We start from the raw sequence: 26,024 nt of genomic DNA, 5'->3' as shown, positions 1-26,024 counted from the left end.
ATGGAATTTAAACCTTCTGTGCATTGTTATCAACCCTCGAAGGAGAATCACAAGAACCAAGTTATTGTCTGATTGAAGTTTGGTTTGTTGTTCACCGCCAAGACATTTACCTACACTTTTAAAAAATTTTTCCTTTGTTGAGGTTAAAAACAAAAGAATGATAGCAATAGGAAGAAAATTTTACCATTCTTTTAGGGGAAAACTGGATGATGAATCAATATATCATCCAAAAAACTTCTATAGCTAATGAATTCCAAGGCAGTAAAACTCATATTTGGATATTAATCAACATGAAATCCTAAAACTGTCATTGTTGGTTGCTTATTCTCCCCAACCCCCATGAGTTTACTTTCAATCTTCAGTTCTCATTAAAAAAAAAATCCTGATATACATACACTGAAATTTAATAGATAATATAGTTTCCCTCTTTACCCATAACCCTTCCTTCCCCAAAATATTGGAGCATAGTGTTCCAAATTTATATTTTACATGTTTAATTTATTTTCTTAAAATCTATACCTTATGTATTGCTTTGAAAATTGTTTTTCAATCAATCTATATTGGATCTTTTTGTGTCTATACATGAAGATCTGCCTTCTTCTTTTTTAATTAATTAATTTATTTTAATTAGGCATATATGACAGCAGAATGCATTTGATTCATTGTAAAAATTGCAGCACAACTTTGCATTTCTATGGTTGTACAAGATGTAGCATCACACCATATGTGCAGTCATACATGTACCTAGGGTAATGGTGTTCATCTCATTCCACCATCTTTCCTGCCCCCATGCACCTCCCTCCCCTTCCTCCCCTTTGCCCAAAGTTCCTCCATTCTCTACCTTCTTTTAATAACTGCATAGTACAGCTAAATGCTAAGAGAAATACAATGCAAGTTTCAAATGTGAGTCACATATGCAATTATACATATACTAGTAAATATAAAAAGATAAAAATAAATAGATGAAATTAACTTTATTAATATAACCCAATATACCCAGAACATTATCATTTCAGAATGCAGTCAATATAAAAATTATTAATTAGCTATTTTACTTTATGTTCAAAATGCAGTGTATCCTCAATTTAAACTAGCTATATTTCAAGTGCTTAGTAGGTATATGTGACTAATGACTACCATATTGGACATCACAGGAAGTGATGTATCATGAACGTACTTAAGTAGTCTCTACTGAGGAACATTTCAATGTTTACTATTATGAACAATAAAATAAGGAATATCTCTTTGTATATATATATATGTAGAAGTGTTTCTACAAGGTGAATTTTGTAGAAGTGAAAATCTTTGGGTCAAAGGGACAAATCATATCAAATTTAATAACACTGACTCCAAAAAAGACTGCATCGATTTTCATTCTCACCCATACAGTGTATTTCCTCACGGACTCACCAATGTTGGATATTATAATTCACTACTTTTCCCAGTATGACTGGTAGAAATTTTATTATTCGATAAATAGTGAGGTTGAAAATAGGAATTTCTTCTCCTGGAAATTTCCTGTTGAGCTTGCATTTTTCTCATAATAGAATAAACCTGTCTTCATTTTCTAGGTTAATGGAACCAGATTCTAACTTTTAATTCTGTATGTCTAGATTCCGGAGACTTCCTTCCTCTTACACAGTGGAGCTCAATTCACATCTGGAAACTGACTGGAAAGCCCCTATTCTTCAGCCCAGTGCAGGGAATGAGGGCAGTCCTCAAACTTCTAGTTCAATACACAAAAATCAATGCTGTTTGGCACACGCACTATCATTCCAAGTTCCCCATCTTTGTAAAGGTTAACCAGAAACATACATCTTTTCTTTGCCCTTAGGATAGAAGAATCTTTATTGTTATCAAGAAAAATATGCTGGCAGTGCCTCTATAAGTTACATATTTAACATAAAGTACTCCAGGTTATCAGTGGTGTAGAAATGCATGGCACAAAGAAAAAAAAAATACAACACTTTTCTAGCAAACCTTATTGCTATAAAAATGACATATATAGCAGTATTTTATTACATATAATATACATTAATATAATAATATTAATATGATATATTCAATAATATGTTGTTATAAAGCAATGACAATAATAAAAAAGGAGGAAGGAAGGAAAAAGAAAAAAAAGGAGGGAAGGTGAGTAACTTTATTGGGAGTAAATGTGAGAAGGCTTTAATTACCACAGTCAACCCCTTTGACAAGGGTCACAGAACTTGAATGCTCAAGTGTGAATAAAGAATAATTTGAATAAAATGAATGGAATGTGTAACAGATGACAACAGCATGAGAAGGAAATTGAAGATTGGATCAAGGGAAGGAATGGCCCTCAAGTTAAAAGGAAAAATGAGGGGTCAGAGTTAGAAGGACGAAAGTTTCTGCTTCGTACTAAGTACTGTAGGAAGAGAAAACTTCCTGCCCTCTGAAGATTCAGTCCTGGAGTTTGTGAAGTAAACGGACAGTGCACAGATTAACTGGAGAAAAACAAGTTTTATTATGTTTCCTCCCTTTTTATTTTATTTTGCTTTGCTGGTCTTTTGGTGTCCAAAAATGTGTGGGGGTCCCATGAAATAAAACTTGAAAAAAAAAAAAAAGAGAGAGAAACTTGAAGAAGGGCCACATGATTGAAGCTAATATTCAATGTCCTGATGAAGATAGGGGCTGAGAGTTTCTAGGTAAATGGAGGAAATGCAAAGGGTAATAATAAAAAGGGTAGAGCAGCCAGTCAGAAGGAGCAAGTCTGGACAGAGCCTATCTGGGTTTGGTGTTTTCTTTCCTATGAACTAATCTTCCCTGGTTGGTGAGATTCCTGAGGAGGGGTTCCTGACAGTTGAGTTCCTTTTTAGAGGATTTATCTTTAGGTAGGCAAGGGGAATTTAGAGTCCCTTCTTGAGCACTGGAGGAGGAAGAGGTACTGGAGATAGGACAGCAGGAGTTCAGAGAGACCATGCATCTTTAGTTCACAGTGCTTGGCAGCTGGGCATTCTGGCTCACGCCTGTAATCCCAGTGACTCCAGAGGCTGAGTCAGGGAGAGCCACAGGTTTCAAATCAGCCTCAGCAACTTAGTGAAAGCTGTCTCAAAATAAAAGAATAAAAAGGGCTGGTGATGTGGCCCAGTGGTTAAAGTGTCCCTGGGTTCCTTCTCCAAAGCAACAAAGTGCTTGGCAGGCCTAAGCATCACACTTGGGGGTATCATTTTCTGAGCAGCAACAGTAAGATTAGCTCCCATCTTCCCCAGAGTCCTTTTCTCAACTGAGATCCTCCTTTTAACTCTGACGCACTCTCTTCTAGTTGTATATATAGCTTTTGGGTTTGTTTGTTTGTTTGCTTGTTTTGTTTTCTTCAGGCCATTCATCTAAGACCCTGTAAATCCTTCAGTCAACGTGTGTGTGACACTTGCAATGCCTGCAATGAAGTTGATTATGTGGCAAGATGTAAACTGTCAAAGCCTCTCTTCACTGGAGTAATAGCCAAGCCCCACTGGCTTTTCATAGACAGCTGGTAAATCAGCCAAGGAGAGACTGTCCTTGGATTCTCATGGGAAAAAAATGAAAAAGGATGCATGACATATTGCCAATAACAATGCTATAAATGAAAGGTAGTAAGTTCTCTTAATTTACAGAATTTAATCTTTAACAAATAGATTTACGTGAATCATCATTTGAGGTAAAAGGAGCTGTTTTGATGTTTTGGCCTTTATGAGAATTGATGTTTCCTCCCTTTTTATTTTATTGCTTTGGTGGTCTTATGGTGTCCAAAAATGTTTTCTTTTAATCCAAGAAGCCATCATAAGTAAATAAATAAATGTATTTCCCAGATCATTTGCAAGATTAACTGAAAGGATAAAATACCTCCCACTTTTCAGTTTCAACTAATTATGGTAACAAGTTGACTTCTTCACTCTCATTGTCATCTGGAATCTCACTGACTCACCTGAATTTTCAAAATTTCCATATGGAAAACTGTATGCACCCAGCAGTACCTGTTGACTTCCAGACAGCATCTAACAAATCACTACATGAAAACTATCCAGGAGAAACACAATGGATTGCCTCCAAATAAATTGTTTTCAAAATCATTTTAGGATTCACTGAGTCTGCCTTGAGAGGAGGAGGGCCATACTGTAGGCTTGCAAGTCACTCAATATCAAGTAGGGATGTATAAACTATCTAGGTTTTTGAACTGCCCAGTTTTCCTACAACTGTTTTCATTTGTGGGGATAAACAGTTTTCCTTTCTATTAAGGAGCATTAGCAGCCACTGATAATGAAAGCCAGGGCCCACCAGAAATAGACCAGAAGAAATTCCCTGACTCACTTGCATAGCACCAATTCATCAGCTCTGAAGATATATGAAGTGTGACTGCAGAGTAATGTGAGTGATTAGGTTTCCCCACACATCAGAACACTTAAATATAAATGAGCACTCTCCCCTTGGGGAGTCCTTAGGGAACCTGTCTGCTTATTCCAGTGTGATTGGTCTGGAAGTATTTTTTTGGATTTCCCCTCTGGGGAGAATGTTCTTTTGAACATCCTTAATAGTGACAGTTTGTCCTTTGAGGATGGATTTGATTTTTGGAAATGGTACAATGTATTCATAGTATACATCTGTTGTTTTTGTCTACCCAGAAAGCTTTTTCCCAATTTCTGGTTAGAGACTACATTTCTTCTATTGTTTATTCTGTCTTTGAAGGCTCTCAAAGAGGAAATGCTTTTTAAAATGTCTTGGGAAATGGCCACGTTTCCCTCTGGTCACTGAACCCATTATTTTGTGTGGGTTTCTCCTCCTTTCTAGGTGTAAGTTTAGGTAGGCTGACTTGACCACTGGGCTCAGAGGGACAGAGAGGTGACACAGGCCTGACCATAGCCACTGATTCAGGAATGGCCACCTGGCAAAAGCACCACAAAGGCCCTCATATCCGGAACTGGCATTGTGGGGAAGTGTCTCACTCTCTATGACAGAGTGAGACATTTGTTGCTGCAAATGTAGAGAGGCATTTGCTGATACAAGGAAAGAGCCAGCCTAAAAATGGAGCCAACACAAAAGAAAGCAGATCTGAGACATGAGCAGTGATACACGTGTCTGTGCACGTCCATACACAACTGTATGTTAAGAAAGACTAAATTCTGGTTTGTGCTCCTGAATTCAGATATTCTTGGAGCAAAAATTGGCCTGGGATCTTGTGTGTGTGTGTGTGTGTGTGTGTGTGTGTGTGTGTGTGTGTGATGAAGCAATAAAGTCCCTCTTTGCCAACAGGTTTGACTTAGACTTTTAAGATCAATCCTTAACACTCAGAGCCATGTTTGGTGAATGACTGAACTCATCAAGAAGCAAGTATGGAAGGCATCAAGACAATTATGACAAACTTCTACTCAAGAAATGCTTATTGAGCGCCTGTGAAGTGTTGGGCTTAGTGGTCAAGATGCTGAGATGAGTTGTTCAGTTCAAGGTGCCAAGCACTTTCACTTACAAAAGACTCTGCTTTTCTCCTTTTGCTTATGCACACTTGCAGGGCTCTTCTCAGGGAGGACTTAATGGTAGAAAGGCTACCACTATTAAAAAAAAAAGAATTTTATTTTCCCTCTCTAGTTCTACCTATTATGGAACATGAGAAAACAGAAATTTCTATGCAGGAGGAAAAGAACAGAATGGTTAGCACATAATTCGCTAGTTTATTTCAGAGTAGAGAAGGACTCCTGATCTTGAGATACCTTGTGGAGTGGGAGGAGCAGTGAGTGGGTTAATGTCAACCTTGTCACTAAATCTAGTGCTGAATCTAATTTTCCCAGCAGTATTTCTGTCACTGAAGAAGATCCTCCTTGAGTCAGCTTTTTTGTTCTATTCCTAGTATGAAAAGTGCCAAATAGTCAAATGTTGTTTGCTCTTAAGTGAGTAAGATGAGATTTCTTTGTTTGTAGGATGTGTGATCTGCTCAGAAAAAGAATAAGGAAGTTTACTGGAAGGTGTGTGGGCCCACAGTCCTTGTCATCCTCTCCTGGGCCTCATGCTCTCACCATCTTGGATCTCTGCCTCTCTCTATATGTGTTCTCTGCACAGCCAACTTCTCCACCTTCTGCTGACCACCTTCCTTTACTGATATGGTTTCTGCTTTCTTATCCATTTAACAGGCAGAGCTTCTTTCAACTTCAGCTCCCATTTCAAAATAGCAAATTCCTTCTGTGTTTCTTAGTTAATATCCCTGAGGAGGACACTAATCAGTCCAGGGTGTAGATTTGAGCAGATTTCCCAGAATCCTGTGCTAACTGATGGTGTTGTTATTTGGGATCAGAGTGAGCCAATGTCACCTGGAGCCAAATAAGATCACTGAGGAGACAGGAAAGCTCAGAGGCAACATGTCCACTGTAGTCCTGCTTCACATGCCTCTGCCTGACCCCAGAGACCCGGCAGAGAAGCTTATTGGCTGCTTTTTAAAGTCACCTAGACATTCCTATTTCTACTTATAACAATTCATAGAAATTTTCTAGGGGTTTGTGGGAAAGTCAGGAAAATCCATCTCTTTTTAGAAGTTGGTAGGAGAAGCAACTTCTTGTTGATGGCAAAGGTGAGGCGCTGAGAAGTTGATCTATTGGGGAACAAAGGAAAGTAAAGAGACTGTCCAGAAAACTAATCTAAAACTGAGAATTGAACTTAGAAAGGCATTCAGTAGGATGCCCTAGACCCATGGATACTCCTTGTCCTACCTTCTCTGCCCCTACAAAATCTAAATCCATATTAGGTCCTATAGATCCATATTTTAGGTACCCTATGGCTTATATAGGCTGGTCTAACAGACTTATGACCATTTACGACTTTGTTTCTATGGAAAAATTCACCCTCAGGGTTGAATTAACTGATTTATAAATGGACTTGTGGAATACAATTTCTGCCAAAATTGAAAACTGCCCGTCAATAGCAATTTGGGACTTTCACTTGGGAACGATAACTAGAAAATCAACAGCTCTTAGAAAAAGGTTCTCCTTGCTTTCCCACCATTTATTCTGTTCCCAGAGGAAAGTATTACCAGGGTTTAGTTACATTTTAATAAGTGAATTTAACCATGAACAATAGAGATTGTCATGGTTTCTAGTAGAGCAGTTAAGAATAAAGTTGTGTGTTGGAGCCAAAGTGATCGGAGAGTGGGAGTTGCACTTGTGGGAGAGAACCAGCACATCTCCTCTTCTGCTTCTCTCTATCTTCCAGGAGAGGTATTCCTTTTTGTGTGCTCTCCTTCAAGGCCAGGACTCTGCTGCTCAGTAAAGGATGTGTTAGATAACTTTAGGCCAGAAGATCTCAAATTAAGTGTGCTCTGAAACACAGCAGAAGTGGTAAATAATCTAGACCCTCTGCCAGACATTTTTTAATAAGTCTGGGGTACAGCTCAGAAATTTGTATTTTTAAACCAGGACCCCAGATGATTCTGGTGCAGATGGTTTATGTATCATATTTAAGAAAGACCCTATACTCTGGGGCAAGAATCTGGCTTTCTGGCTCGGATGAGGGATGTGTGTAAGCACCAATGCATGTGGGCACTTGCCCTGTTTTAATTCTGAGCTCCAGGAGAGCCATTTTATCTAAACAAAAGGATTTGCCCCTATCTATGCCAAAAGAGCTTCACATCTGAGTTTGGGGTCAAGTTCAAATGAAGTAATATCTCCCACTGATTAGGGCATTGATGTCTGATCACTGAAACCCTGGGCAGAGCAGAGATTCTCAGCCTTCTTTTACATTAGAATTACCTGGGGATCTTTAAACAATACTGATGCCTGGACTGCACTCTCAAAGAGTTGATTTCATTTGGATATATTTTAGATACAGTCTGGATATCCAGATTTTTTTTTTAAAGCTCTTTGGCTATTTCTAATGTGTAACCAAAATTGAAAACCACTATGATAAGGAAAATGAGCTTTATTTTCCTGGAGTCCTAGCTGAAAATAATTTTAATATTAATTCTTTCTTTCTTTTTCTTTTTTTGTTTTTGCAGAACTGGGTTGAACCTAGGGCTTTGTACTTGGGCTACATCCCCAGCCCTTAATATTAACTCTTTAAAAATTTTATTATACTTTTCACCATAAAAGAAATCTCAATTTTGCATTTCTACATGGCAAAAGAAACAAACAAAAATAACAGGAAAGAATACCTTGATTAGGGTTTCCCTGTGAATATAGTCAACTATAATGTGTTAAGGTCTGTAAACAAGTCAGGCATTTTGCCAGAGGGAGTGGTTTGTGAAGTAAGCCAGCGAGCCATTAAGTGTGGAGATTCCTTATTGGTTGACTGATGTATCTAGTGTATGTTAATTAAGATAAACTGTGTGTAATGTATATATACCCCTCCTGTCCTACAATAAACGGCTCCCACTCCTGCTGTATCAATCTACACAAGTTGCTTGTCACCCCCCCCCCCCGCCCCCGTTATTTTGCTGCAGCCGGACTGCGGCAGATGGTGGCCCGTCCGGGGAGCCCCGGGACACTCGGGGGTAAGTTGATGAGAAAAAGCTGCCCGTCCATAGATAGGACGGGAGCAAATCTGCTCGTCCCTAGGCAGATAGGGCAAAAGGAAAAATGGCCATTTCGAGAAAATGGAGAGGATTGATACAGTATGTTTGTGTCTTGTTTTGTCTCAGTGTATTGTATTGTGTTTGTGAGGAAAATATGGAAGGGGTGAGAAGTAAATTACAAAGGGAAGGAGGCACCCCAGTGGAACCAAGAATAGTTAGGGCATGTATTGATAAGAGCCCAGGAACTCTAGTCAGAAAGAAAAAGAAAGTTCAGAAGAAGAAGGATTATTGGGAAAAAAGTTGCAGCAAAAGGCTATTACTGAATACTTTTCGTTACCAGAGGGTGCTTGAATCGGTATGGCGGCTGCCATGTGCGCGAGCCAGTCAAGGCACAGCAAGGGTTTTCCAAGCGGCGGCAGCTGGCCGGCCCCGCCCCTGGGAGCCAGACGCCACTGCAAGAGCCCAAATCCAAACCTGACCCGGAGGCACAGTCTCACAGGTTCTTGCTCCCTGTGCCCGGTGGCAGTTTGAGTCCGGAACACTCCCCGGACTCTCCCCGGGCCATCTGGGGCTGCCCAGGATGCTGCAGGCAGAAGATGGCCCTTGTCCCTGAAGTTTGATCATTTCCAAGGGCAGTAACTACAATGGTTCTCCCACACCTGGAAGCTAATGAGTAATGAGCACTATTAAGGCCTATTTCAAATGTAAAAAACCTTGAGATAATGTACTAAATTGTTCAGAAGGTTGTTTTCTTAGTGCCTGCTGGAATACTACAGTATTTTCTTTAGCCATCAGGAGTTCCTGCCTTCATCCCAGTGCCAGTGAAGACAAAAATGGAAGAATTTCCAGTGTTACTGAGAACCGAACGAGACTTCGGATCAAGCTAGCTGCCTGCAGAACTTACCTGGACTGTGATTTAAGCTAGCTGCCTGCAGAACTTACCTGGACTGTGATTTAAGCTAGCTGCCTGCAGAACTTACCTGGACTGTGATTTACCTGGACTGTGAGTTAATCTATTGAGACACTGCTTTACCTGGACTGAGACAACAAACTAATCTACAACAAAATTGTAACTCGGTATCTTTGCTAACGGTGTCATTGCTGGTATAATTTTTCCAAGGGCTTCTTGCATGGAGCCATCAATTGGCTTGGTATTGTGGCATTTTTTATCCTCCCCTTCTGCTTGTAGCAGGTTATTTATGGTGTTTCTGTAAAAACCACTATGGTAGTTATTTAAATTAAACAAAAGGGGGAAATGTTAGGGTCTGTAAACAAGTCAGGATGGCGCCTGGCATTTTGCCAGAGGGAGTGGTTTGTGAAGTAACGCCAGGGAGCCATTAAGTGTAGAGATTCCTTATTGGTTGACTGCTGTATCTAGTTTATGTTAATTAAGATAATCTGTGTGTAATGTATATATACCCCTCCTGTCCTACAATAAACGGCTCCCACTCCTGCTGTATCAGTCTTCACAAGTTCCTCGTCACCACCCCGGTTAGTTTGCTGCAGCCGGACTGCAGCAATAATGAAAACATTGCTAGTCTGCCTTCTTTTGTCAGCTAGCTATAAAAAATGTCATGACATGATAAAACCCAGAATTCCCTAATATCTCAGCTATAGATAAAGTCAAATACAATGATACCTTTGGCTTTAAGTGCTTTCCTTAAAGAAATAAGAAAGTTTTAAACCATTATAGTTTTTTTACCTTTGCATTTGTCTAGAGACCTATATGATGAGATTCATGGTTGAGAATAATTACATTTCATGAATTCTATTTCTTTGCTAGAAATAGGTAAATAAAATTAATAGCAAAAGTAAAAGTGAACTTTTAAACAAATGGACAGCTGATTTTTAACATTAGAGGAACAATGATTTTATTAAGTCTGTAATAATCTGATATATTTACCCACGTTTTGTGGCTAGTTTGTCTAAGCTTTCTTCATAACAGTATGGTACATTTGGATTTTATGAAAATTAGACTGTCTTTTGTCAAACAGTGGAATTCTGTACTTCCGGATGATAATATTTATCTTAGAGTTAGGGTGCATGGCCTGGCTATATCTAAGCTACATTGTATATCTGATGTGACACTAAAGAGACTGTGTGTATGTGTTCAAAATTATGAGTCTGAACTGGGGGCCAATAATCCTTTAGGCAATCTGTGGACTTTGGAAGGTCAATGTACTCTCTGAAACTGTTCAATTTTGAGTGTATCTGTCTTGTTCTATTTTCCTTGGTGATGGACCATAACCTTTTTGAGAGTCTCAAGGAGTTTATAACTAAATAAACAACAAAAAATAATCCATTAGGATTCAGGGCTCCATATGTGGTCCCTTTTACTTCATTGTATTACAATGAACAAGATATAGAAAAAGAAAAGAAAAAAATCTGCTTTGCACCTCAACCATGCTCTTCCCTGTGCCAAGATTGCTCATGTTTATGTGATGTTCTGATAGCCATTGTCTTAGCCAAAATTGATTTGCTATAAATGGGAATCAAAGGGACCAGTCAAGATTTCAACTTTTGTTTCTTTTGCCTCTATTTGCAGTTTAAAGAATGGGTATAGTTTTCTAATTGTAGGACAGAATGTAAATTTGACATTGTCCCATCTAATCCCTGTTCCTATACTTAATTAGATGGTGTCCCTTTGAGGCTGCAAATCCTCACAGTAACTTAACTCTAGATATACCCAACATGGGAAAGTGTGGACTTTTTGAAATGATAATGTAAAGAGGAATGATTTATGAAAAAAATTACTTTAAGTAGCAAATTTACTTAACTTTAAAATTTATTCCACATACAAAAGTTAATTGTAATTCTTTTTCAGGAATATAAGGGAATATTGTTATGTTCTAGGTGACATTTAACCCCATTATGGGAGGAATGTGACTTTTGGCAAAATAATATTTTAAGATAAAATTTACCATTGCCTTTTTGAGATATTAGAGTAGGACAATTGTGTAATTAAAATTTCCCCTAGTCTGAGAAATGGGATGTTTATAATTTTTTATTATCAAGACTGTTTCCAAAGTATATGGTCAGATATAGTGGTTTTCATGAGGATTTAAGGATTGACACTAATCTTTGTACATATTTAAATATGAGGGTGAAATATATTTTGTAAGCTTCAATGTAATTATAATGATTTAACTTTGAGAAAGTTAGTCTGCATTTGCATAAGAAAAAGAGACTATTTAAACAATTTATAATTGAAAAAATCTTTAATTTGAATTTTGTCTAAATTCAGAAAAATCCTTTTCATGTTACAGATATAGAAATATCTATGAACCTTTAAAATTACCGATGTCATTCTTAAATCTAAATGGCCAGGAACTATCTGAAAATTAGTTTGTATTTAACTATGATTGTCTAATTGGTTGGTTGATTCATAGAGATGGGTCAGATAGAGATGGAAACATCCCTCTTGTAAAAAAGATTCTAGTGATTTAACTTAATAATAATGATATTGTACATGAGCTCCTGATTTCTTATGTACTTAATAACAAAGACAGGTAAAGATTTCTCTAGTCCTGTGAAAGGAATCAAAAGTGCTTTGTTACATGCTAATGATTTTTCAAAATGTTTTAATGTTTAAAATGTGATTAATTTTCTCAATTGTAGATACGTCTGCAGTAGCAAAAATAAAAGCAAATTATTTCAAGTCATCTCTTTGCAAATTAAAAACAAATATGATTGACTACAAGACTCAGAAATTGAATATTATTTCTTCTTGAGGAAGAAAAATAAGAGTACCACTGTAGGTGACATTTACCTTCCCCTATGGAAGAATAGGGTTTCAAAAAATTATTACAATGGTGTTTTAATCCACATTAAATTTATCTAAGATTTTCATACTGTTGCCACTTTGAGATTTTTGATAGTGAAATGTTCAGAAAACATTCCCATTGCTGCCTTGGAATAGACTTGTGGAGTAAAAACTGATATTTAGCTTTCAGAGATTGGAAAGAGACTCTGACCCTTTATATTTTTAAAAACAATCTGTATTGTTTATTTAATTCCAAGTATTTTTTTTTAATTGCTATCCTACCACTTCCCCTGGTCCTGGTTGCTATATTGGTCCATTCTTTAAAACAACATACACAGTCTAGCAAGGCACATGTCAGCTAGGCTTTAGATTGGAGCTAACCCTGGAAAATGTTTGTTCAAACAACCCTGTCTTCAATCTTTCCTTCTGAGGTGAAGCTTTTGAGAAAGTAATGAGAAAATAAATCAAGTGGGAGATTGGGATCTGCCTGAGTCCTATCACTCCCAGGGTCTATGAATGGCATGGATGGGGGTGTTAGTACAGCCTTCAGGTAGTAGCTATTGATGCTCCTTCAAAGAGCTTCCTAAGGTTAGAGTCCTTGGGGGCACTGGGACCTGGCCTTGCTAGTGGTAGCCACAAAGGGCCGCGAGGCTCAGTTGGTCATCACTGGGTGAGGAAGGGTCAGGGTCACTGTAGATCTGAGTCAGGGCTAAGCTTAGGATTTCTTTCTTCTCTTTATAAAACCGTAGTTCTTGTCCGGCTTTCCTGGCTTCCTCCAACTGCCTCAGGGCCATTCGCAGCTCTTGAGAGAGAATTCCTGGTGACTCCCGCTCCTTCATGATCCAGTCCAGTGCCATGTGGCTGCGCATCTTTTCATCTAGTGAATACTGGGAATAATAGGAGATGACTTCCTGGGAACCAAGAAACCAAAATTCAGAGTGTCAGTAGAGGGCCACAGAAGCACGGTGCTCAAGGCCTCCCTCCCCTCCACCCCAGTCTTGGGCTTCACCAACAACCAAATTTCTCTGATATCCAGAGATGAAAACCAAATCTCCTGGACATACTTTTAAAAAGGAAATGATGAGCTGATTTTGGTCCAGCCGAACAAGTCACTCAGGTCTGCCTCAAAATACTATTAGGTAGGAAGGACAATAATGTTCACAAAATAAAGCCCTTACATCTCTAAAAAACACAAGCCTTCTTTTGAAAAATATATTCCTAGAAAAATTGGTATGAATATTGCCTCATTCTTTCACTGGACACTTCTGCCCAGCATCATCTCCTTTGACAAGATAGAAGAGTGAAACACCTTTTGCAGAAAATAGGAAGTGTTTATTCAAGGGAGCTTCAGAACAAGACTTGTTGGAAGCCAGGAGAGTCAGCCTCCTAGCTGCTGTGCTATTCACATAAGGAAAATAACAGTCTAGATAGGTCATGGTAACTACAGAGAGAATGTTAAAAATGTATTATGGAATGTAGACATTATCATTATTGACAGGATAATGATAGCTTCGTGGTATATTGTCTCTTGCTTTGGAAATGATTAAAAATTAGCCACTACCTTCAATCCTTTTTAAAAAAATTTTTTTTAGTTGTACACTATACCTTTATTTTGTTTATTTGTTTTTATGTGGTGCTGAGAATTGAACCCAGGGCCTCATACATGCTAGGTGAGTGCTCTACTGCTGAGCCACAACCCCAGCCTCTACCTTCAATTCTTCTGTTAAATAAATTGTTAATACATCCTACTGTCATGTATAGGTTTGATTGTATGGAGTAGATGCATTGCTTATTTTTATTTTCAAAAACATATGGTATTTATTTATGACCTTAACAAATTAAAAACAATCATGGAAAAGTGTTTATAACCAACCCAGCATATTTCAAAGGCCTCTTACAAAATCAAAGGAAAGAGGGGAAAAAAAAATAGCCAAAGCCACTGTCAGCTACTCATTTCTTTTCCATTTTTGACATTTTGAAAACCAGGCTTTCTAAGCAAAGAACAACAGAAAACTCCTGGGGCTGCAGTGCACAGGAAAACTTTCACATTCAGCCTCCACTTGCTGACTATAGAGGCTTTGTTCCTCATACAAATTCCTGTTAGGAAATACTCAAAAATAAACTGCCGTCTTTCAAATTCTGATGGTGGGTAAAGAAAGGATAAATCTCCCAGAGGCCAGCAGGTGAAGACCATTAATATACAGGAGAGGGTTTACATTTGCTTTTAACAAGGGGGAAAGGGTGCTTCTCATAAGTAGTGAAGAAGGAGTAAGACCCTGTCTCTGAAAAAGGAAGAACTGCCAAAAAACTGAGGTGATTGAATGCCAGCTTGTCCAACTTTACAATTCTTTCTGTAGTCCACTGGGAACTTTTAGTGGGTGGGGGTGGGGATACCCTAACCACAACCACCTTTGCCTATTGGCAGTGAGAATGTTCCAGACAGTGAGTCTCAACATCTTTCTGCACTGGAGGTTGTGAAGGCACCAAACCGGAGGAGATTCTGCATCTAACTCGGAGACCAAGTCTGTCAATGATGGCTGCATTTGACATTCAGTACAGGTATTTATATCAGTCCTAAGTCCAGCCAACATTCTTCATATATTCAGACTGTTTTATATATTTCTTCATGTGCCCTCTACTCTTGATAAATAATTACAAAATTTAAGTAGACAAATAATCTACATTAAGGAAGATGACAACCAGCCATCTGCTTTATCATACAGAGTAAACCTACTGAACAGTCTCACCTGTCGAGAACACTTTGTTTCACGAAGGGCTTTTAGACTTCCATTCCAGTGCAGTAGTTGGAAAATGGTCATCAGCTCCTATGAAATGGAACAGTTGTCATTAGTTGTGAAGCAGAAGTGTCCATCTGCAAGAGAGGACCAGGGCATAATTCTGATCCCCCAAAGTATCAGGGAAACATACAATATTGTCATAATACTTTGGGACTTTTCAAAGAGTAGAGTCCCCAGGCTCCTGGAGAATTCATCCTTCACGCCCTTTCTATATCTGTGCTTTCATAACACAGTAACTAAATAATTGACATGTATTTTTCAACAATGAAAAGTCATATGTGTTAGGTCGGTGGCGGCAACTTGGTGGTGACTTAGTGGCAACTTAGAACAAAGCAGCCCGCACCGGAAAAGAACATCAATCAGATGCTGGCGGAAATGCCTGTCAATCAGCCAGATCTCCTGACTAACGCCTGTCAATCAACAGGACACCCCCTGGCCAATCCTGGAGTTCAGCCAACTCCCCTGACCAACTCCAAGGGGGCAAGGGACCCTAGAAACACCTTTTCCTGTCCCAAGCCCTTCCCTTCCTGCTGTAAGCCCCATAAAAGTCCAGTCCTGTCAAGCTTCCACGCAGTTTCTCCTCAGACCCTTCCCCTGTCCCCTCTGTGGGTCTGATCGAGTTCCGCCCGGGAGTGATATCTCAATAAAGCCTGTTCAGCGGTCATTTTAAATCTGCCTCCTTTGGCCATTGCCTGCCCCGACTGATCTGACAATATGCTCTAATAATCATACACCCAAAACGTTTTATAAATATACCAGCACATCTGAGAAATAATGTAAAGGCAAGGTTAGATGTTGTATTGTTTTTTTTGAAATTGTCAGAGATTGGGAGAATTTTAAATGTTCTTTTTTTTTTCTTTTAAGAAATGTTTAAAGTATGACAAATCCACACTACTGAATACTTCACATACAAAAAGGATGAGAACATTCTCTAAGTTCTAATGTAAAGAATTCCATGGTATATCATCAAAACAAAAGCAAAGTGCAAACAGGTGTAGTCTGTGCTACTATTTGTTAAAAAAAGAGGGGCTGCAGTTGTGCCTCAGTGGCAGAGGCACTTACCTAGCATGTGTGAGGCACTGAGTTTGATCCTCAGCATCACATTAAAAAAATAAGTAAATAAAGGTTAAAAAAAATGTACCTACTTAAAAAAAAAAAGAATAAAAGCTCCCTCTGTACACATTAACATGTAACTGCCTGGAAGAGTTCTGTCAAAATACAAAAGAATCTGGTAATAAGGTCGGTGATGTAGTTCAGGTGGGAGAGGCTTATCATGTGTGTAAGGCCCTGAGATCATTCCTCAGAACCAAAATAATAATAGTAAAACAAACAAACAAACAAATAATCTGGTCGGGTATGGTGGCAGATACCTGTTATACCAATGACTGGGGAGGCTGAGGCAGGAGGAAGGCAAGTTTGAGACCAGTCTTAACAACTTAGCAAGAAATTGTCTTGAAGGAGAAGAAGAGGAAGAAGAAGGAGAGAGAGGAGAAAGAGGAAGAGGAGGAGAAGGTTAAGGGCTAGGAATATAGTGGTAAACATCCCTGGGTTCTATCCCAAGTACCAAAAACCAAATTGAAACAAAATTGGTAGCACTTGCTGTTTCTAGGGGTAAATGTATGCCTGAGAGGTGGGAGTGGGAGGGTTTCTTTCTTCTAATCTTTTAGAAAACCTTTTGAATTTTGAATCATGTAACCATGTTAACTTATTAAAGAAAAATAAATAAATTTTAAGAGTTTAAGCCCAAACTAAATATGTAAATATTATGAAATAAAATTTACAGGGGGCCACTAGTTTTGACTGAGCTCCTGCAGTGGGTCTAACAGACCAAACCAAAATGTAGTCATGCTAATGTTCCCTGTCATGGAGCTGAAGCTAAGTTGTTTTTCTGATCTTCCAAGAAACCAGAAGAAAGTGATAATAGCCAAGTTCCAGTTGTAGCTGGGATCCCAGCATGATAAGGAGGTCGTCCCTGCTTTAACCTTTAAGAGGAAATTAACTTTGAAACAACCAATCTATTTTTGGTTCTGTTTCTGCTTTCCTTAGCTGTTTTCTGCCTGTAAATTCAAGCTTTGCTACTTAGCTCATGAGAATATGTATTCTATTTTATGGAATTCTTGCCCGATTCTAGGATTGCAAATAAAAGCCAACTAAATCTTTAAATTTTTTGTGACTTTATCTTATGACGATATAAAACAGACAATGGACAAACTACAGAAAAACTGTAAACATCTCTAAATTTATAAATTCAGTCAAAAATGCCTCAAAATGTGGACAATCAAGTTGAATTGACATTAAAACACGTCAACACACACACACACTAAAAAAATAAATAAATAAAAATAAAAAAGAAAGAAAGAAAAGAAAAGAAAAAACAAGTCAACATTTTCACATCTGATGGCATTAAGTTCTACAGGAGCTCCATTTTCCCTTTCACTGTCTGATATCAAGGGCAAGCTAAGATGTAACAACATACTGAAGAGTATTATTTTCCTAATGTAGTTAGAGCTAGAAGTTTTCCACCAGAGTTATCTGTGTTTCACTTATAGAGGGATTTTTATTTTTCTTTGTTTTCGCCAGAGAGATATCTTTTAGGATGAATAGCATAAAACACAGCCACATAATTATTGGAAAATTACTCAACACAATTTAAAAATTTCCTGTTCTTGAAAGGTTATGAAAAAGAACATTTAGACAGATGTCTTACTTATACAAAAAGCTGATATTTTTTTTTTGACTGTCTTTACCTCCGCCTACTCAGGAAAAAATTTTCATTAGGAAAACCAGGAGACACATACTTAGTCTTAGATTTCAGGCATCTTATAATTGTCTGGCAAATTTTAAAGCTATAAAACTATGGGAGGAGTAAGTAGCTCTATCTATTCTTACTTTAAATTTGCCATTACAATTTAGTGCTTCTCTTCTTTTCAGTCTGAGATCAAGTTTGGCTCTCTTTTCTGTTTTCCACTGAACAATAAGTATCTTGGGAGCCCAAAGAGCCATAGTAAAAAAAAAAAAAAAAAAACAACTTTAGTTTCTATTAATAAAAATGCAATATGAATATCAAGCAAGTTTCTTGTTTCACTCCAGAGACCCCATTATCTTCCTGGGGTCCTGGGTCTAATATCCAGGGAAGCCACCCTTTCATGGCCTCTTCTCTCCTGGACACCATCTAGGTTTTCACACCATCGCATCAGTACACTAATATGGAAAAGTGGAAATGCTTCATTCCAGAACTCAAATCTTGCGTAATGAGGCTCTCACTGCTATGCTTCTCCATTTTTCCATCAAAGTAGCCTCAGTGACTCTGGCTGGTAAATATGTGCTACCCTTCCCACCAAATCTACTCATAAATACTTTGTAACCATAAAAGTGAATGTAAACTGTGTGTACTGTAATATGGAACAGGATCTATAATGCAATAGGAGGGCAGATATTTGTAAATAGAAAAACCCTTTTGGTTTCAAGTTTAATAAAGAATCTACTTGAGCACTGTGAATTTCCATTTTTTAAGAAGACAAATACCATTCCACTCCTCCACTTGACCCCCACACACTCCAAATCTTTATGTAAAGTTTTTTTTTTTTTTGGGGTGTGTGTGTGTGTGTGTGTGTGTGTGCACGCTACCAGAGATTGAGCACAGAGTCTTAAGCATGCTAAGCAAGATCTCTACACGGTTACACCCCAGCCCCTATCTAAAGTTGACAACTAAGAGATATACTAGATTTATTTTGTGGTTTCCAGTATCATCTTGGTATTGTCCTATCATCCCTATAGTCCAGTTGAGAAACAGACTGTTGCTAATAGGCATTTTGATTCATCCTCTGACAGTTGTTGCCTAAAAATATGTACTCTTCTTCCTCCAAGATCTTCTGGGCTCTCATACTTATCTAACCACTAAGGGCTGCCTCTTCCAGATGAGTTGAGGTCATTCCAATCTGCAAATCCCCAAAGATTCTAAAATCCACAACGACACTGTGAACAGAACTGGAAACCTTTCTCATGCCCCTTGACAACCTTCATCTCTCACAAACTTTCCCAAAGATGATTATACCATTTTGCCTCCAGATTCCTTCTCTGGTTTGTCTGAATCATGATCCCATCACCAGGCAGCTCTTTTTCACTTCAGTAACACAGCTGCCTCTTCAATGTTGCTCTGGTTGCTAAAATTCTCTAGGGAAAATGACCTCCTTTCACCCTCTTACACTATATCCTGACCTCAGAATGGTCCTCCTTTGTAGAGATAGTAATCTCATCATCATTATTCTTCCTGTCATATTTCCTCTCATAAGATGAAATTTACTATCTTCCTGATGCTGAGTGACAATATGCTCAGCCCCAAAAGATCCTTGCATGATTGCAGACTGAAGGGGAGAGGGCTGCTGTGGACTTGTGAGAAATATCTTCTAGTCCCACCATGCTTCCTCGCTGCCTGATGCTTGCCATCTTGCTTTCTACCTGGAGAAGTCCTGTCACCCTAAAGGAAGTTAGTATTGTCCGTTCCACCAGATCCTGTCCTGCTCTTCCCTGAAGTCTTTTTTTTTTTTTTTTTAGTTATACATGGACACAATCTTTGTTTTGTTTATTTACTTTTATGGTGCTAAGGATTGAACCCAATGTGCCTCACATGTGTGGGGCAAGCCACAACAGCAGCCCTTCCCTGAAGTCTTTTATGTCCTGGTGTTTGTTATATGGGATAATCTAGAAGCCCAGCAGCCTGGCTAGACTGACAGGACAATCAGAAGCTGGCCTCTTAGGGTGAGATAGGCGAAGAAATGTGTAAGCTGAGTGAGATGATTCATGCACACTTAGAGTCTTTTGTTTAAAATTTTGATCTTTTACTTATTAGGAGTTTTTTTACATTCCTTTTGAGTTTTTAAAAGATTACACTATAACATTATCTACCTTGATCATTTTTAGTGTCTGTTACAATTTTGTGCCACAGACAAATGCCTCACTCACCTAACCCTAGTCAGGGCCCTTCTCATATGTCTGTCAGAAGGAAGCCCTGCTTCATGAGTGTGAGGTCTATGCAGTCACAGCGTTCAGCACATATTACAGTCTCAAACTTAACAAACTTTAACATGCTACAGTCTCAAACTTCTTAATAGTTTTAGAACAAAGACCCTTGCATTTTTATTTTGTCTTGGGCCCTGCAAATTACATAGCTGGGGTCATGGTTAGCAAAGAGAATTAAAGTTGAATGGAGAATAAATCCTGTGTTTTCTTTCCTCTTCAGGGAAAATTGCAGTTGCAGCTCTCAATAACAGCTTTCCTGGTTTATTTTTCATTCATTCCATTTAAACTGGCAACAAGCGGGCTCTGTGCTCACAGTTTTGCCTGGTGTTGCCTCCTATTAGACATGATGTTTGATTTTTCGGCTACTTTGTCGGGGAGAAAATACTCACCCTTTCCCTCTGGAACTTTGTCTGAAAGACTGGCTCGGTTCTGTGATTCATCAGAAATAAGAAAAACAAACACTGTAAATGGAGAACTTGAAAAACAGGTGGGCACCATCTCCCCACCCAAGAGAATGGATTTAAGAGGAAATTTGTTTATGGGATGAGGTTTTAAAAGACGACCTGGAGAATTTAGCAAAGATGTAAATAAACAACTCTTCCATGGATTGCATTAGGCTTCAGAATAAATATATTAACCAGCTTCAGTCAATGTCTGCCTAGAATCTGACCTTGACAAGACCCAGCGACTATTGCTGCCCCATGCCCTCCCCACCCCCAACAGCAGGCAGTTTTCTCTGTGGCAAGGTTACCTTAAAACAAGCAGCCCTGACTTCCCTTGCTTCCCTCCCACGAAGTGAAGGTAAGCAGAGGCCTATCATGTTTCCTCTGAGCACTGGCTGCAGCACGGGCCCCCTGAAAGCCCGAGGGCAGTCAGGAGACACCAACCTTGTTTTTCTATGGCATAGCCATCCATAGCTAGATAAAAACACATGTCTATGACCCACCAGGGGACTGAATTGCTGCGTCTCTGCAGAAACAGCCCAGGTCTAGAGTCAGTTCCCATTATGTGCAGACCCATGCTGATACATTTAGCCTAGGCCACTAAGGAACATTCTGGTCCCCAGCAGGTAGGCGGAAGGAAAAGGGATGTGCTCCACAGGTCCTCCTCCAGGGTTGCCAGACTCTCTCCTGTGGAGAGGGAGCTTGGATTTTTCCCTGTCCTCACATCTTCCTCTTCCTTTGTCCCCATCCTGTACCCAGTCTTTTTTATGGGAATTTATGAAGCATTTCCACAGTATGATTCAAATTATTATTTCACATATTAAAATGCCCTATTACATAGACCACACAGAAAACACAGCCCAAAGCAAGGCAATAAAAATATTGCTAAAAGGAGGCTGAGTAAAGCCTTTCACAGTACTTGGAAGGAATTTTCAGATTTTTAAAAATCCTCACTTCCCATCTTTGGCAAAATGACCCAATCACATTAAAAATCATTCTCGATTTTTCTGAAAATAGAGCCAGTAAATCACATGGAAGGTATTGTGTAGTGGGGCAGGAAATGTTCATTTTATAATAAAAGAAGTGCAATATTCTTTGATGGGGTGTAAAGGGAGGAATTTTTTTTTAAAAACTTGTTTTCCTCCATGTGGGCAGTTCTATATTATGTGCTTTATAAATGTCACATTATTTAATCTATAGTAGGCATTAATGTTTCTCTTTTATAGATAAGAAAACTGAGTCTCGGAATGGGCAAGCTTCCAGATGGTAAGTGATATAGGCTTCCCACACAGGACTATGTGATCTTAAAAAATGTGAATTCCTTCTCTTGAGCCATTCTTTTCCCTTTTAATTTTTTGTTTAGTTTTATGTTGTTATAAAAAAATGGACCTTCTGATGTTGCACCTTTTTATCCTGCAGCAGGGGCTCACAGTCATCTTGGCCATTCCACATCTGAAGCTTTAGGTTAGGCAGGGCTGTCAAGGGAATCCATCTAGCCACTCCTGGCATTTCAGTAAAGCAGTCCTCCAGAAAGACATAGAGTAACGTTGTTGACCCCCAGGAAGCACTTGCCACGTGCCAGACACTGTGCTGAACTCTTCCCCTAATGTCCCATTTGATTCTCACTTGGGCAGTGTGAGGTGGTGCTATTATTGTCCCTGACTTACACCCAGATGAAGGAACAGGTTGAGCAGCAAGGAACAGAGCAAGACTAAAACCAGTCAGCGCACCCCAGAGTCTGGGCTAGAACCAGAGCTAACACATGCCCTTGCCTGCTCCACAGGGTAGACTCCAAGGCTCCCTAGTCAGCAACACCATGTCCCCTAAAGGAGAAAATTAGATGACCAAGATCAAGGACAAAAGGAAGAAAGAGTATTTTTACTTCAGTCACAGGGGCAACTCATAAAGAAAATTATTGATTAAAAAAAAACAGCAGGAGGGATGTGTACACACGAGACATGGCTATGCCATTGGTTGGAGAAAGATTTGAAATGTATGAAGAAGGTATTAGAAAGTTGATTGTTTCAGGCCTCAGCTGTAACACCCTGGTAAATTTTACCATGATGAAACTTTTTTTTTTTTCACACTTTGTCCATGAAATTTTGTATTTCTGGTTGCTTCTTGGATCTAATTTTGTAATCTCTGGTTACTTCTTGGAATCTAACCTAAGAAAATAGAATTACTGGGGATAAAGTCTCCTGTTTGTAATATTATATATTGATTTCTAGCATCATTGCATGTTTTGAAATGTTCGACTACATTCAAGTTTCATTTTCTAAGGGGATACATATTTCCTACCTGATCCCCACTGAATTTTCATTTGTCCATCCCAGTATCGTATAAGAGTCAGGCATGTGAGCTCAGAGATCAGACATCCTGGGTCTGAACCCTAGCTCTGCCATTTGCTAAGCTATGACAAACTTCTTTTCAGCAATAACATGAAGATAATAATAATAGCTACTTCATATAGTTGTTGCGAGAGTTGAATTATGATAACATTAGTTAAGTGCTAATCATCACATCAGATGAAGAAAGAATCTAATAAGCATTACTTATTAATACTATTTTCATTGTTGTTAACATAAGTGTTTATTTTGCAAATACAGATGCACCTTGACTTCCCACAGGGGTAATATCCCGAGAAGTGCATTGTAAGTTGAAAGTGCCATTGAGTCAAAAATGCAGTTAACCAACTGAACGTTATAGCTTACCTTAAACGTGCCTACCCTACTTTAAACATGCTCAAAACACAACCTACAGTTGTGCAAAATCATCTAATGCAAAGCCTATTTTATAATGAAGTATTGGATATGCAGTGTATTTTATTGAGTCCTATACTGAAAGGAAAAAATAAAATGGTTGTTCAGGTATGCTTTTATACCATCGTAAAGCTGCAATGTCATAAAGAGGGAACCATCTGCAATAGGCAATGTAGCAAGCTCCTCAGCTCTGTTGTTGCTGGTCAGCAGTGGTCGGAAAACGGTAACAGACTGTTAACTTTTTTGATTTGGTTGATGATAGGAAGAGGCAGTTCTTATATAACGGAGATACTATAATTGAAGTGGTATCTTTCAGTGTACACTGTGGGAAACTTCCTCTATGGTGTCTGAAAATTATAAGCCAGATGGGTACAACCAGAATTTTAAATTTGATTTGGTTTAAGGGAAATTTTATACTGAGAAGCTGGTGGGGTATTACAGGGAAGTAAGACTGCCATGTTCCTCACCTACATATTAGACTTAAGTCTTTTACTTCCCTCCATAAAAGTGAAAATTTTGCCTTGTTTGCTTGTTTGTTTTAGTTCACTGAAGTGTGGCTAAAATGGAGCCATGGTGTTGGACTCGAGAAAGGGAAAATTAAACAAAAATAGTTATTTTTTTTTTTTCAGTCAATACTAGGGATCAAACTCAGGGGTACTTCAACACTGAGCTATATTCCCAGTCCTTTGTTATATTATTTTGAGTCAGGATCTCACTAACTTTCCAAGGCTGACCTTGAATTTGAGATCCTCCTGCCTCAGCATCATGAGTTGTTGTGATTACAGGCATGTACCACTGCCCCCAGCTGAGAACTAGGTTATTAGAATAGGAGATGTTAATGATGAGAGTTGCATCTCTCCCAGGCTTCTGGATAGAATAATCAGGAAGTCAGGTACCTGAAACTCCAGCATGGTCTTCCCCATGTTTGACTCCAGCATATAGTGATAGGCTCCAATGCTCGTGCTCGGGTCATCTGCATCATCTAAAGTTCCCTTGGGAAGGAAAGGAGGAAAAGAAAATGTTACTTATTTGAGTGACCAGAGATCAGTCCTGTGGCCACACAGCAAGTTTACAATCAACTGTCACCGTTGATTTTGGATAAAATCCTTAATCTTACCCTAATTCAGAATAAAGAAGATTTTATAATCAACTTGAAACTAGCTTTTGATTCGAATGTTAACTAATTATACACTTGACAGAATAATAATTCCAAAGCAGAATTTCCCATATCATTGCATAGGGTTTTAGTTGTTGGTGGTGTTAATGCTGGTGTGACTGCCCTTTGAGGTGACTTCATTGCTTTCTGAACTCTCAAAGCACTGACCTTGCTCTGATTTCACTGACAGCCTGGGCAAGATTATGTAACTGACATTGAAGAATTCTCCAACTGCATGGACCATTCACATTTTATTGCCATAATTCTTAGGGGGAGCTTTTATAATATGCTGGCATTTGGACTGGAGACATGGATCTTGGTTGATAGTTTTTCACTCTCGGGCCACTTAATCTTTAGGAAACAAGGTGGGTGAATGATGGGTAGAAATGAAATTCCCTTTCAGTGTGGTTGTGGGGAGTGGTGCTAAGAAGCTAACATAAGCTCTGGAATGGCATGCAGGCCTCCTTCAATATCCCATGGCCTGAATTCCAAGGAAGGTGGGCAATGGCGACCTTGTGAGGCTGAGCAAACAGCGACCAGCATCAGATAGCAGCAAATTTATAGCTTTTGAATGCAATAACATTAACACACTGCTGCTGAAATATTTATGTTGGCTTTTTAAATATCCCAGAGGAAATCCATGCAGAAGCCTGCAAGCCATATATATTCTTTTTCTTTAGAAATTTCCATGAAAAAATGATAAATTACATTTACACTGAGGGCCCTCCCTGCTCCTGAGTAAATTCCACACTTATATAAATCAGGCATCATTTTCCTAGCTTCTCTTCCTCAAAGGCACTTGAAATTTACAGAGCCGGAAAATAAAGGCTTCCTTTCATCCTTAGACCAGATATAGTGCAGAGCTCCCTGCCTTCTCCCTGGCAGGTCAATTGCTCTTCTTCCCTTTCCCCTTTCAAATATCTCCTCTATGTGATAAGAGCATTTGTGAGGGGGAAAGGACCATGATAGTCAGATGATGTCTCCTTCATAACAGCAGCTTTTACAGAAGGATAGCTTTCTAATCAGATTGAGGCAAACAAAAGGAAAACCTTAGATAGGGTTTATGCATGCTAATGCAAACCAAAGTTGGCTACTCCTTTGGTAATGCCAAATTCCTGCCTTCAAGCACTCTCAAGAGAAACACCTGTCACAGGTGGGGGCCCAAGGCTTCCTCTGTGGCTTATAGTTTGGAGGTAATGGGGGTGAGGACCTCCAAATCATTCATGGGGCAATTAATAATTCAGTGCTGAATTGCTAAGAGAATGCCTTATTTAAATTTCTAAGGGTTTTTGCTCTTAAAGTACTTCATATTTAATTGTGTCCATCACAGAAATTTTCTAAGCTCTCTGAAAGAAATAAATTGATATTAAATATGATAATTATAACAGTTAATATGTATCAGGTTGACTGTTTAAATAGTGTTTTCTTAAAAATACAGATTATAGAGCCCCACATTGGCTGACTTTGACATAAATAAATAAATAAAGGTAGATGAAATTATCTACCTTAATGTAAAGTTTGATTAATTGTGACCAAGGAAATTAAGAATATTACAGAGCCATGCGTGGTGGTAATCTCAGTGACTTGGA

The 26,024-nt window shown here is 38.8% G+C and overlaps 1 protein-coding gene across 1 annotated transcript in view; it reads right to left on the bottom strand.

The window, feature by feature from the left end:
* Positions 1 to 12,542: 12,542 nt before the first annotated feature.
* Lix1 (limb and CNS expressed 1) overlaps positions 12,543 to 26,024 on the bottom strand; it is a 48,526-nt gene continuing 35,044 nt past the window's right edge. The window contains exons 4-6 of the mRNA XM_027927981.2: positions 24,176 to 24,271; positions 15,008 to 15,085; positions 12,543 to 13,171 (exon numbers count right to left, since the gene is read on the bottom strand). Of these exons, the coding sequence (XP_027783782.1) occupies positions 12,884 to 13,171; positions 15,008 to 15,085; positions 24,176 to 24,271 (462 nt within the window). The 3' untranslated portion in view covers positions 12,543 to 12,883. The remainder of the gene's footprint in view (positions 13,172 to 15,007; positions 15,086 to 24,175; positions 24,272 to 26,024) is intronic.

The sequence above is a fragment of the Marmota flaviventris genome, chromosome 5 (assembly GCF_047511675.1).
Source record: "Marmota flaviventris isolate mMarFla1 chromosome 5, mMarFla1.hap1, whole genome shotgun sequence".
NCBI lineage: Eukaryota > Metazoa > Chordata > Mammalia > Rodentia > Sciuridae > Marmota > Marmota flaviventris.
The sequence above is the reverse complement of the archived record's forward strand: the minus strand, read 5'-3'. Positions and strand labels throughout refer to the sequence as shown.